Source organism: Macaca thibetana, chromosome 15 (genome assembly GCF_024542745.1).
Source record: "Macaca thibetana thibetana isolate TM-01 chromosome 15, ASM2454274v1, whole genome shotgun sequence".
Classification (NCBI taxonomy): Eukaryota; Metazoa; Chordata; class Mammalia; order Primates; family Cercopithecidae; genus Macaca; species Macaca thibetana.
Window position 1 is genome coordinate 25,464,187 of NC_065592.1, and position 14,076 is coordinate 25,478,262.

Consider the following 14,076-nt stretch of genomic DNA (forward strand, 5'->3'; position numbering starts at 1 on the left):
AACTGCAGATCTTGCTCTGGCAGAAGTAGCCGGGTGATCTTAGCCAAGTTCTACCCTCATGTTTGTAGGGAGGGCAGATTGAGAACTTAAAAGTAAAGCTTCTAGCCAGGCTGGCGCCGAGTGGGCTCTTCACATGTGGCGGGGACTGTGGGGCTGGAAGACAACACGCAGGGTGATCTGGAGGAAATTGTGGGGCTCTGCATTTGGGGGTAGAGAGGAAGACTGGGCAGGGACAGAGGAGAGAAGCCCCGAACACCCATCCACAGAGCAGGAGCTGCAGCCAAGGAGGGAAGAATGGTATTCCCTGTCCCTCCCTCCTCCAGCCCTTGAGAAGTCAGCCTTTCCCGGGCTGCACTGTTCCCTGGGGAACTTTGTGTCCACAAATAGTTGCCTGCTGACTTTTCTCAGCCATACAAATCAAGCAGGATCCAAGTGCTCACGAGGATAAAGGGACAAACACAGACCTTCTATCCTGGGAGGCCTGGAGTCATACTCCCTTCGACACAGCATGCAGGGGAGAAAGCCCAGACTGTGGGCCAGGAGGCTGACTTTCGCCCCTGCCTTGTCCTGACCCATGTGTGGCTTTGGGTAAGGCCTCTCCCCCTCTCTGGACCCCAGTTTCCCCATCTGTGGAAGAAGGCCTTTGTGTGAGCCGCCCTGGGGGCCGCTGCGCTGATGGGCGGCAGTTCTCTGAACCCTCCATGGCAGGGAGCTCCCTGGGGGACCGTGCCCACTCTGGGTCAGCTTTGCACTTCCTGGACCTGGCTCAGTGCTGGCATAGAGGAAGCGCTTAGGGAAATAGCGGGAGCGTGGGAAGGAAGAGGCAAAAGGAGACGAGAGGGAGAAGGAAAGAGGGAAAGAAGGAGAGGGTTGAGGGAAGGCAGCGGAGGAGCCCTTCTCTGGCTACCCTGTTCCTGCAGCAGCCGCCTGACAGGTCCCTGTGTGGCCAGCCTCCCTGGTTCATTTTCCCAGAGCAGCCCGAGGGGAACTTTTAAACCACACCTCTGATGGGCTTTCCCTGTGTTCAATACCCCAGCCATGGGGAAAACCACTCCCAGGTCCAGGAAAGCCCCGGTAGGCTTGCTCCCCGTCCCCAGGTCGCCTCACTAGGAAGGCTTTTTCTTTAAATTGAGGTGAAATTCACGTAACATAAAACTAACCATTTTTAGATGAACAGTTCAGTGACATTTAGTATATTCACAGTGTTGTGTAACTGCCACCTCCATCTATTTGCAAAGCATTTTTCTCACTTCCGAAGGAAATCCCATACCCAGCAAGCAGTGCCCACTCTCCTCTCCCCCAGCCCCTGGCAAATACCGTCTGCTTTCACTCTCCAAGGAGGTACCTTGCCTGGATATTTCCTATCCATAGAATCACACTATATGTGGCCTTTGTGTCTGGCATCTTTCATTTAGCATAATGTTTCTGAGGTTCATCTATACTGTAGCATGTGCTGGGACTTCATGTCTTTTTGTTTGAGCACCTGTTTTCAATTATGTTGGTTAGTGGAATGCTACCTTTTTTTTTTTTTTTTTTTTTTTTTTTTCTTTTGAGACAGGATCTCACTTTGTTGCCCAGGCTGGAGTGCAGTGGTGCTGTCATGGCTCACTGCAGCCTCAACCTCCCGGGCTCAAGTGATCCTCCCACCTCAGCCTCTCGAGTAGCTTGTGACTACAGGTGTGCACAATCACACCTGGCTAATTTTTTGTAGAGACGAGGTTTTGCCATGTTGCCCAGGCTGGTCTCGAACTCCTAGACTCAAGTGATCCGCTCACCTCAGCCTCCCAAAGTGCTGGGATTGTAGGCGTGAGCCATCATACCTGGCCTGGAATGCTTTTTTCATCATCCTCCCCCACCTCTCAATCTGAATTCTTACCCGAGTGAGGTCAGAGAAGATTCTCAGAGGAACTAGCTTCTAACCTGGGATCCCCAGACTACCCTGGCCTGTGTCAGGGCAGCCCCCGTGCCTCCTCCGGCACATCTCACCTGGATTTGTAGTTGCCTGGTGATCGTCTGCTTCCTCCTGGGCCATCAGTTCTCCAGTGAGCAGGGCCTGTGCCCCATGCCCACACGAAGAGCCAGTACTCAGTAACACTAGCTAGGATGCATTCAACACCTGTTGGTCGGTGCACTGGCCGCTGGGCTCCTCATCGTGTGTCTCATCTAGTTTATAAAACCCTGGAGGGGGCCGGGCATGGTGGCTCACGCCTGTAATCCCAGCACTTTAGGAGGCCGAGGCGGGTGGATCACGAGGTCAGGAGTTCGAGACCAGCCTGGCCCATATGGTGAAACTAAAAATACAAAAATTAGCTGGGTGTGGTGGCGCACGCTTGTAGTCCCAGCTACTCAGGAGGCTGAGGCAGGAGAATCACTTGAACCCGGGAGACGAAGGTTGTAGTGAGCTGAGATCGTGCCAGTACACTCCAGCCTGGGCAACAGAGTAAGACTCTGTCTCAAAAAAAACAAGCAGACAAAAAAACAACCCTGGAGGGAGAAAGGAATTATTATCCCAGCTTTATTGATGAAGAAAATGAAAGCAGAGTGACTTGCCCAAGGTCACACAGCTTTGGGAGGATGCAGCCAGGAGTTGAACCGGGGCTAATTCCAGAGTTCTGCTGGTAACTTCTTGTTCCAAATAAAAGAGAGAATCAGGAGAATTAATGATATTTCTTGAATGTGTTCCTGACAGGGCACAGGCAGGATGGCCGATGCCGACAGGAGCCAGTGGTGACTCTGGGGCCCCTGGCAGCAGCTCTGTCTCCTGAAGATGAAGTGGCCCAGGTGAAGCTCAGGCCAACCCCGATGGCCAGCTCGGAGACTGAGATCTGCTGGGTTGAGCCTGGCCTGGGGAAGGGTCCCCGGCGGCGGCACTGGGCCTGGGCTGAGGACAAGAGGGATGTGGATAGTGGTTCACAAAGCTGGGGAGAAGAGGGACTCTTTCCCAATGCCACCAGCCCCGAGCTCCTGGAGGACTTCCGCCTGGCCCAGCAGCACCTGCCGCCCCTGGAGTGGGACCCGCATCTGCAGCCCAATGGGCATCCGGATTGTGAGTCAGGAGAGACTTCAGGAGAAGGTGAGACTGACATCCCTCCCCCTACGGTGGTGTCCCGTCCCCCACATCACATGTTCTAGCAGGCGGGAAGGGAGTGGAGGTTGCTTCAACATTTTCAATTAAATTCTACAAAGTCTATAATTTAAAAATTTAAAATTAAACTTAAATTATATAAGTAATACCATTCATTGCAGAACAACCAGAAAATATAAGGCGCAAAATTAAGTAAAATTTAAAATTACTCATTGTCCCACTCCATCCCCAGATAACCACTGTTTTCCATATGTGGAATTATGCAAATGTAATGTGAATATGGAACAGTATTCTACATACTTCATTATAACCTGCTTTTTGGTTAACTTAATAGATATGAACATTTTCCTAGTTCATCAAATCCTCTCCCACAAGTCATTCCTAGACTTCCATGGGTATCCGTGGTTAATCGGCCAGTATCCTACTGCTGGTCATTTTAGTAGTTTCTAGATTTTGCTGTTATAAATAATGCAGTGATGAATGTCATTAATATATCTTTGCACACTTGATTTGCTCATAGCTCTGGTAATTTGAATTACTTAGTCTTGGGGTTGTGTCCAATTTTTATTTTATTTTATTTATTTATTTATTGAAGCAGGGTCTTGCTCTGTTGCCCAGGCTGGAGTGCAGTGGCATGATCATGGCTCACTGCAGGCTCGACCTTTCGGGCCCAATCAGTCCTCAGAACTCAGCCTCCCGAGGAGCTGGGACTACAGGTGCATGCCACCACACCCAGCTAATTTTTATATTTTTTGTAGAGACAGAGTCTCACAGTGTTGGCCAGGCTGGTCTCAAACTCCTGGCCTGAAGCGAGCCTCTCACCTTGGCCTCCCAAAATGCTGGGATTATAGATGGGAGCCATCATGCCTGGGTATTTTTAAGGTTTTTAAAAATTCCAATTAGCAATGGGAGTGTTGGCATTTCTTGTTTTCTACAATAACTATGTTCTGGTTGCATCCAGACGAACTTAGACTAAATTCCTCGCTTTGCTTAGCAAGTTCCTTCTGCCTGAATCTTGCTTTTTCCATCTATAAAATGAGAGGAATCGTATCGTAGAGAATAGTCAGAGCTGGATACATGGTAGTGATTGCGCTTAGATTATGAGCGAGATGCCCCTGTTTTAGGGTCCTGTGACTCTCGCAGGCTGTTGCGGTTGGTAGAGAAGCCTCCTCTGGTAGCGGATTGTGCCATTACTCAAAGTTTCACACACCTGATCTGCTCAAAGTGAGCACTGCCCACTGCTGCCCACTGAGGAGCCATTTCTGAGCACTCTTTCCAGCAAGGGATGGTAACTGAGATGCACCGGGTGGACAGGGCAGAGGCATCTCTTCCTGGGGTCACATGGTAACCCCCTGCTATGATGTAATAGCTGCTACCCTGTCCTGTGCCTTTACTATGTGCCAGGCACAGGGCTGGGCAGGGTCTGACCCTCTCTTGTTCCCTCCTCACCACCCTCTGTCAGGTAGGAGGAACTAGCCTCAAGTTTGACTGTGGATTGCCAGAGAGGTCAGCAGCTTGCCCGTGGCCCCAGTGAGGGGTCACAGGAGCCAGGATTGAACCCAGGGCTCCCTAGCTCCAAAGCCCAGGCCTCTTCACCCCTAGTGCGTGACCCCTAGTGGTGGAAGCAGACTCACCTGCATGACTGGGGCCTGGGTCCCAGGTCCAGGGAACCACTGGGTGATCTTTGGCAACTTACGTTAACCTCCCTGGGTTTCAAGTATGTTGCTGTAAGCAAGAGTAACTTGCGGAAGGAGATGTTAAGTGGTTAAGAGATGTAGAGGCGTCAAGGGTAGGGGAAAGAGCATGGGGGAGTAGAGAGTGACACAAAGGTGCATCTGCCTGAACAGAGAGTCTATGCCTGGTGGTACCCAAACTGTGTCTCATGAAACTTTGGACCTATTGCAGAAGTCAACACGGGGTCTAGAGCAGAGTGGGTGCTCCGTAAACAATGACTGCATGGATGGTGGTTAGATGCATGGATGAATGGACGGGTGGGTGATGGATGGGTGAATGGGTGGGTAGATGGATGGATATTGGGAGGAAGCATGGTGGGATAGATGGCTGGGTGGGTGGATGGATATATATTTATTGAGTACTCACTATGTAATAATTACAGTAACTGTCTACTTCTTGGGAGCTTTATATACCTTATCTTCCTCCCTCCTTCCTTCCTTCCCTCCCTTCCTCGCTCGCCTTCCTTTTCTCCTTTTTCTGTTCGGTCAACAAATAGTGTCAGGTACCAGCACTGCAAATCCAATCGTGAACAAAACAGAGAGCATCCTTGGCTTCATAGAGCTTGCAGTGTAGGGGGTGACACACATGTCAGTGAAACAACCACACAAATAAATGGAAAGCAGCTGCTATGATAAGTGTTACAAAATAGAGGTAACCAGTCCTGTGAGGGCCTGTAAAAGGGAGAACTTGACCTAGTCAGGGAGATCTAAGTCTTCCTTGAGGAGGCAGAGGTTGAGCCTGAAGGACAGATAGGAGTTAACTAGGCCAAGGAGGAGAGAGAATCCCCCAGCAGAGGGATGCGCACATGCGTAGCCCCCATGGTGGGAGGAGCGTGGTGTGCACGTAGCAGGAGCAGGGGGAGCCTGAGGGGCCATGGAGAGAGATGGATCAGGAGAGCTAATGGGGTCGGGGTGGCAGCGACCTTAGGACCATAGTGAAGGTTCTGCTTTTCTTCCACAGGAGGACATGGATGAGTTTTCAGATGGGGGATGTGGGTGAGGACGGAGGAGATGGTTAGGTGGCTACTGACTGCAGTTAGCCAGACAAGAGAGGATGGGACACGAGCCAAGGTAGTGGTGGTAGACTTCAGAGTCATAGATGAGTTTGCGATTTTTATAGGAGGTAATGGGGCAGGACCAGGTGACAGATTGGATTCAGGGGGTTAGAAGGAGAGAGATGGCAAAGACGCCTCCCAGGCTGCTGGCCTGTACACCTGGAGGGGATGGTGTTGCCATCTGCTGAGATGGGAGACACTGGAGGGACCGGGTTTGGGTTTGAGTTTGAAGGACCTCTGAGACAACCAGATCAGGTATCAGACAAGCACTTGGCTATGTGGGGGGCTCCTTGGGATTCTTTCCATCCCCATGTGATGAGGAAATGGAAGCCAGAGAGTTGAAGTGACAGGGTAAGTTACATGGTGGATACAGACCTGGTATATGCTAAGAAGTGAATGGCCTGTCTTTCCAGAGGCTGAAGCAGAGGATGTGGACAGCCCAGCAAGTTCCCACGAGCCTCTCGCCTGGCTCCCCCAGCAGGGCCGTCAGCTGGACATGACTGAAGAGGAGCCAGATGGGACCCTTAGAAGTCTGGAGGTTGAGGAGGCTGGAGAGAGCTCCCCAAGGTTGGGGTATGAGGCTGGTCTCAGCTTGGAGGGCCGTGGAAACACCAGCCCCGTGGCTCTTGGGCATGGTCAGGCCAGGGGCTGGGTGGCTTCTAGCGAACAAGCCAGTGGGGACAAACTTTCTGAACATTCCGAGGTCAACCCATCCGTTGAGCTCAGCCCAGCAAGGTCCTGGAGCAGTGGGACAGTGAGCCTCAACCACCCTAGTGACAGCCTTGATTCTACCTGGGAAGGAGAGACCGGTGGCCCCCAGCCCACTGCCCTGGCAGAAACCTTACTAGAGGGCGCCAGCCACCACCTCCTAAACCCAGATGACAGAACTGGAGGCAGCGTTGCTCTGGCAACCCCCATGGAATTCCAGGACTCCTCAGCTCCCCGAGCCCAGAGTCCGCAGCCTGCCGCGGATAGATGGAGGAGAGAAACAACCAGATTCTCCTGCCCTCAGCCCGAGGAACACATCTGGAAGCAGACAAAGACGTCACCTAAGCCACTCCCTTCCCGATTCATTGGCTCCATCAGCCCCCTGAATCCTCAGCCCAGGTCAACACGGCAGGGCAGGCCGCTGCCCAAACAGGGAGCCACTCTGGCTGGCCGCTCCTCTTCTAATGCCCCCAAGTATGGCCGGGGGCAGTTGAACTACCCACTCCCTGACTTCTCCAAGGTAGGGCCACGGGTGAGATTCCCCAAAGATGAGAGCTACCGTCCCCCCAAGTCCAGAAGCCACAACAGGAAGCCTCAGGCCCCTGCCAGGCCCCTCATCTTCAAGTCACCAGCTGAGATTGTGCAGGAGGTGCTGTTGAGCAGTGGAGAAGCAGCCTTGGCAAAGGACACGCCTCCTGCCCACCCCATCACCAGGGTACCCCAAGAATTTCAGACACCTGAGCAAGCCACTGAACTGGTCCATCAGCTCCAGGTTAGTGGGACTTATGGCTGTGGATGTGTCACCAAGGCCCCTGTTGGCTTAGGGTGGAGGCTAATTGGGGTGGGGAGGCCTCGAGTAGAGGCTGGCTGGGGTGGAGAGGCCTGGGGTAGAGCCTGGCTGGGGTGGGAAGCCCTGGGATGGAGGCTAGTGGGGTGGGGAGGGCTGGGGTGGAGGCTGGCTGGGGTGGGGAGTCCTGGGATAGAGGCTGGTGGGGTGGGGAGGCCTGGGGTGGAGGCTGGCTTGGGTGGGAAGCCCTGGGGTAGAGGCTGGCTGGGGTGGAGAGGCCTGAGGTGGAGGCTGGCTGGGGTGGGGAGGCCCTGGGGTAGAGGCTGGCTGGGGTAGGGAGGCCTGGGCTCTGGGCTAGGAACTCCATGCTGGTGCAGGGAGGGTATACCTGGAGCCCTGAGATAGACCTAAGCCCTTTGCTCAAAAAGACCAGTGATTGTACTCATGTTTCAAGGATGATCTGTTGAAGTGATCATGTTTCAAGGGAAATAGTCATGTTTCCCCTCCAGACCGCGAGCTCCACGGGTGTGGGGAGTTTTGGCAAGAGCATATCATAGGTGGCCTGTGTGCCTCCTTCAGCAAGCACAGGATGCCTGCTGGTCTCTTGTTTGTGATTTTGACAGCCTCTGATGGTCATTGTCTTGGTCTAGTCTTTCATTTGGGGTGACAAAGTGGTAGTATGCTAATGCTCTCACTCCTACATTAATTGCTGGAAATATGCTAAAAAGTAAAAGTGTCCCTCATCAACTACTTGGTTACCAAGTTCTTGCTTATACGGGAAAGGTCAGCGAGATGCTCTGTTCTGTCCTTTTACTGTTACCGTTACTGACCCATAATGGTCCTTCGTTACTTAGTTACTGACCCATTTTCAGAAGGAGTCAGTTCCTCACATCCTTCAAAGGTGACATGCTTTTCCTTTTTTCCTGCAATGACTTGTTTTTATAAAGCTCTTTGGGTTTGTTTAAGGCAAGTGACTGAGTAGGTGGAACAGTGATTTTCAAGCCTTCTATTTTTCTGCCACGGGACTCTTGGATGATTCATTCAATTAGCCATTGAAGAAAGTACTTCTTAAGCACATGCTGCTTAAACACCGACAGCGCAGCAGGGGGAAAGACAGATATGGGCCTCACCCCACAGAGCCAACCGATGGGCAGGGCATTTGGATAAATAGAATCGTGGCAGCCATCTGCGATGTGGGTCATGTGTCAAGGTAAACCAGCCAGAGGCCCTCAGTCTGGACTCGTTGTCACGGAGGTAGAAAAGTTGTCCCACTGCCCTCTCATGCTCCAGAACTTGAACGTGGTGGGTCTGTGTTGCACACAAGCCTGAAGATTGCTCAGCTTGGATCCCACCATTGAATGGTTTGCTATCAGGGTCTCCCAGCAAGGAGGGGTGCATTGTGTGCCTGGGCATATGACCGTGTTGCTCCCCCTTTTCTGCAGGAAGACTACCACAGGCTTCTCACCAAGTACGCTGAGGCCGAGAACACCATCGACCAGCTACGCCTCGGGGCCAAGGTACCAGGCTGGGATGGGGTGGAGGCATGGGCCCAAGTCCCCGAGGAGATGACACTTTTCCATAGCTCTAGAGAAAGGCCACTGCCTCCTCCATCTACTGAGGCCCTGAAGTTAGTGGAACGCCAGTTTGCTTCTACCCCAAGGTCCCTCTGTGACCTTGGGCAGTGACCTTGCCCTCCCTGGGCTTTCTTTTTTTTTTTGAGTCAGGGTCTTGCTCTGTCACCCAGGCTGGAGTGCAGTGGCATGGTCATAACTCACTGCAATATCAACCTCCTGGGCTCAAGGGATCCTCTCGCTTCAGCCTCCCTGGTAGCTGGGAATACAGGCATGCATCACTGTGCCCTGCTAATTTTTTTTTTTTTTTTTTTATGTTTTGTAGAGACGGGGTCTTACTTTGTTGCCCAAGCTGGTCTCGAACTCCTGGGCTCAAGTGATCCTTCTGCTTCAGCCTCCCAAAGTGCTCCTGGGATTACAGGCCTGAGCTACCATGAGCCCAGGAATTTCATGAGACTCTCTCTCCTTCTAGATGGGCTTGGGAGTAAGGCCACCTGGGTTCGACTCCTGGCTCCATTGCTAACCAGCTGTGTGACCTTGAGGAAGTTACTTGGGCTCTGTGAGCCTCAAAAGAGTAACACGGAATTTCTGCTCAGCCCCTGGTGCTTGTTCTTTGGGCCTGAATCTTCCTGGATCACACCTTTGCCTTTCTCCCTCCCCACAACCTCACCTGGCAGAGTATGGGGCAGGAGGAGAGCAGAGGGGAAACCCACCACCCCAGCCCCCACCCCATCTTAGGAGGAGGCTGTGAATTCTCCACCTTCCTCTTTCCTGAGTGAGGCAGGAAGTGGGACCTGTGCGGCCCCTCGTGGCTTCCTGCTTTTGCTGTGCCCTCCTCTTGCCTCATCAGGCAGCAGTGGAGGAGGGGTGAGAGCTGAGGTGCAGAGATGCAGATGCCCCAATGCCTCCCCCCATCATGCTCCAGGACCCCGCCCCCGCCACAGCTGCTGCTCTCAATGCTGAGAGGCACTTCCGGGGCGGGTGGGAGGAGGCCACTGTGGTGAGGAAACGGAAGGGGGCCTGTTCTAGGACCAGGAGTCCCCCTGCATCCCCACACCTGCTGCCTGGCACAGGCAGGCCCCTTCCCTCTTGGCCTCATCGGGCACATCTGTAAAAGAGGGCTAATCAGACTTCCTCCTGGGAGCCAAGTAGTCTCCTTCCAGCTTTTTGAACTGCTGAGCCAGATCTAGGGTTGGAAGAGACGGGGCAGTCGGGAAAGGGAGTGGAGGGGGTTTGTTAGGTCATCCTCTCTGGGGAAACCGCATTCTCATGGCTGCAGACTCCAAGCAGGTCCGGGGAGAAAGGGACTGGTCATCAGACCCAAACACTCGGCTTCCCCATTTGACAGATTGGGAAACTGGGGCTCCCGTTGGGGTAGGGGCCGCTGACGGTCATGGAGTGGTGGGAACTGAAGGCGTGGACTGAAGGCGTGGAGCGTCTCCACCCTCCCTCCTCCCTTCCTCCTGCGCTCATTTAAGGGCATGAGTCAGTATACAGAAAGCATTTACCTGGCACTAGGCAGGCACTTCGTAAGAGTTAGGGAATATTATTATTATAAAGATGTTTACTGCTAGGCCTCTTGTATGTCAGCCACAGTGACACAGGTGGGGTGGACACAGTGTAGTGCAGCTGGGGTGCCTCCTCTTGTGGGTGCTCCCTTGACCCTGTAGGACTCAGGGTCCCCCCCAAGTGTGGTCACCCTGCCCTGGCTGGCACCCAGACCCCTGGCTCATGTGTGTGAGGGTGTCACAGGAGGAGAGGCCGGAAATGGTTCTGTGTCAGCTCACTCACTCCCACTTTCTGGAAAAATGATTGCTATTGCTTGGCCTGAGGGCTCTGCTCCCTCCCCCAACCCCTCTCTCAGCCTCACAAAGTATGAGCACCTTTCAGGGCTCTGCGGGAAGGAAGCAGGATGATACTATCACCTCCCGCCCAACCCCATCTCACAGCTGCCCTGGGGGAGTAGTACAAGGCAGGCTTGCAGCTCCAATGTGCAGAAGAGAACAGAGCCCCAGAGCAGGGAGGGGATTCACTCAGGGTCCATGGGGCTTGAGGAGAGCTGAGATTCCAGCTGGCCAGCCTTCCTCACTCCGTCTGGACCTCTGTGCACTCTACCCCGAAGGCTGGAGAGACCCCAGGACAGCCTTTTGCTCAGAGCCCACGAGTTCAGAGGCAGTTCTCAGACCTCCCAAGGACCCACCGAGCCACTTCACTCTGCTCAGAACCCACGGCGGAGGGCTGGATCCACCTGGGAGGGAGCCGCGCTGGGGATGTTGCACTGGACACCCCATCTAGGCATGGTGGGTAGGTGGACACCAGTGGGTGGGGACCCATAGGAAGGAGATTGACATTCACTGAGCAGCAACAGGTATCCCACCCTAGGTTCAGGGTCATCTTATTTGAGCCCCTCCACACACACACTGAGGTTCAGTCAGGTGGAATGGTTTGCTCAACATCCCATAGCTGGTGCAAGAGGCAAAGCTGGGATTGAAACCTACATCTGCCTGATTCCAGAACAGATGTTCTTTTCCTCAAGTCTGGGTAAGCCCTGGCACCCAGGCCCTGGCACTGGGTGTGGAGAGAGGCATAGGGATGAGGCGGATTGATGACTGTTATAGAAATAAGAATGGTCATAGGTGATGTTTATGGACCACTGTCCTAAATAATTTGCAGTTGGGGAAGCTGAGGCACAGAGATGTTAAGTAACTTGACCAAGATCACTCAACAAGTAGGTGCCAGAGCAGGAGTTGGAACTCGGCAGCCTGGCTCTGAAGCCCACGAGTGACACCACGCTCTAGCAGAACTAGACTCGGTAGTTGTGGGATCTGTAGCCGGGGAGGCCTGGCCCAGGAACACGGATGGGTCTGGAGCCTTGGGGTTGGGGCAGGACCAGGGAGCCCAGCTGTGGGGCAGGGAGCCAGGACTGGTCAGGAGTCACTGGTTGGCTCTGTTCTCTACACTGGCCTCTGGCCAGGGTTTATGGTGATCTCACTGCATTTGCTGCCATGTTGCCACCTCCCCCCAGCCCCTGTTCCTCCATCTCAGCTGAAGAGAGATCTGGAAGAGCTGAGGTGACCAGAAATTACCCTAGAAGGAATTACAGAGATAATGTAAAACCACCCTTTTTCAGTGTGTTCTGATGGCCACAAGTTGGCCCAGAACCCCCTGGGTGGGGATGGGGGGAAGGGGAGGTTTCTGTATGCAGATGAGTTGGGGAAACATCTTCCTCTCTCTTCCTCCTCCCCTCCCGCCCTATTCATAAAGCCCATTAGCATTTTAAAGGCTGAGAGAAATCCATCTGTGCAGAGAATATTCATTTGTTTAACCCAATGTTTCCCAAATTTACGGGTCCTCCCTTCACAGAATTCTGATTCACCTTTTACAGAATCCCCCGAGGGAGTGAATCCGGCCTTGGGGAGCACCCGGGACACCTGGCTGTGTCCAGGGAGATGGGCCCTGGGAGGGCCAGGCCCGAGCAGCTGAAGCTGCCACCCCCACCGCCACTCCCCACCTCATGGCTCTGCCTGGGCATCTGCTCAGGTTTTGGGCTTCTCTGCTTCAAACTCCTTTTTGGTCCCTGAAACAAAGGGGCCTGCTGGTTTCCCTGGCCTATCCCCGTTCCCTGTCACTCCCCAGGTGGAGCCTGAGGCTGAGAAAGGGGTCTGGGGAGGGAAACAGGTCAGAGGGCTGGGGCTCCCCTGGGATTTGGGTCACCTCAGGAAGGGGGGTGCTGATAGGAAAGCCCCCACAGGGGAGTCTGAGCAGATGGCTGAGGGGATTATTAAAATCCAGCTTTGTTCTCATCTGGGGAGGCTGGGCCTGAAAGAGGGGGAGGCGGCGGGGGGGACCATGCCACACTTGGAGTTGATTTTTCAGCCACAGCCAGGACCTATACAGCTTAAGCAAGAGAGGCTGCTGGCCTGGGGGCCAGGGATCCCCTTCCACCGGGCCCACCCTAAACTGCTCATTCCTGACCTTGGTGCAGCGGGGGCAGTTAAGATAACCCCCCAACATCATGATGAGCAGGTGCCACTAAGGGGTGTTGCTTTTCCATGGGCCTGTCTCCATGGTGGCTGTGCAGATGATGATGGCGATGACGATCATGGTGATGGTAGTAATGGTCATAGTTATGATGACGATAATGGTAAAAATGGTGATGGTGGTGGTGATGATTGTGATGGTGTTGGTGATAATGGTGATAGTGATGGTGATGGTGAATGATGGTGATGCTAATAATGATGATTGTTATAATGATGCTGATGGTGATGATGGTGGTGGTAATGACAGTGGTGGTGATGACGATGGTGATGGTGATGGTGGTGGTGGTAGTGGTGATGACGGTGGTGGTGATGATGATGGTGATGAATGTCAGGGTGGTGGCCGCTATTTATTGAGCACTTATATCATGTGCAGAAAAGTTATTAAGCCAACTAGGACTCAGAGGTGTGCTGTGGTAGAGCCTGGGCGGGAACCTGGGCTCTGACTGCAGAGCCCACATGCTAAGCTAGAGTTGGCAAACTTTCTCTGTAAAGGGCCAGATTGTGAAAATGTTTAGCTTTGTGGAGCATATAGTCTCTGTCACAACTACTCAACTCTGCCACCAGAGTGTGAAAGCAGCCATAGACAACACATAAACAAACAGGCATGGCTGTGTTCAATAAAACCTTCTTTACACAAACAGAACATAGTCCTCTCAACTCTGCTGTAAGCTCTTGAACAGCCCGTGGTTTCCCTCTGCTTTCGAGCTTCAAGAGGTCTTCCTTGGTCACCTGCCTGACTCCAGACTGCTCCCTCACCAGCTGGGCTGGCTGCCATGTTTTAAATCTGTCCTCAAATGATAGAGATCCGCTACCAATGGCAGATTAGTTTGTTCACTTGCTGGTTCACTCATTTATTCAAACAGCTATTGGTTGCTATTATTATCAACATAATTATTGGAAATGCTTATATTTGTTAAGAAATAATTATATGGTATATTATGATATAATTATAACATACATTATTAATAAAAAATTACTGTTAATAGTAGAACCATAGGTATTGGGGTCAGATAGAGCAGTGTTGTAATCCTCATCCAAGGACTTATCAGCTGGGGATCTTGAGTAAGTGACTTAATAACCTCTCTGTGTCTCAGTTT

The 14,076-nt window shown here is 52.8% G+C and overlaps 2 protein-coding genes across 7 annotated transcripts in view; one reads left to right on the forward strand and one right to left on the reverse strand.

Annotated features, from left to right (window-relative positions):
* Positions 1-14,076, reverse strand: part of ATP6V1G1 (ATPase H+ transporting V1 subunit G1) — a 307,353-nt gene that overhangs the window by 213,348 nt on the left and 79,929 nt on the right. The gene's annotated exons all lie outside the window — the stretch shown is intronic.
* The window catches only part of AKNA (AT-hook transcription factor), a 50,425-nt gene that overhangs the window by 4,207 nt on the left and 32,142 nt on the right, over positions 1-14,076 (forward strand). For 2 of the 3 annotated variants that reach the window (XM_050760968.1, XM_050760970.1), the window contains exons 2-4: positions 2,690-3,073; positions 6,287-7,353; positions 8,811-8,885. In XM_050760968.1, coding sequence (XP_050616925.1) covers positions 2,803-3,073; positions 6,287-7,353; positions 8,811-8,885 — 1,413 coding nt within the window. In that variant the 5' untranslated portion in view covers positions 2,690-2,802. Of the gene's footprint in view, positions 1-1,085; positions 3,074-6,286; positions 7,354-8,810; positions 8,886-14,076 lie in introns of those variants that run through there. The other variant, XM_050760969.1, reaches the window with a different exon arrangement.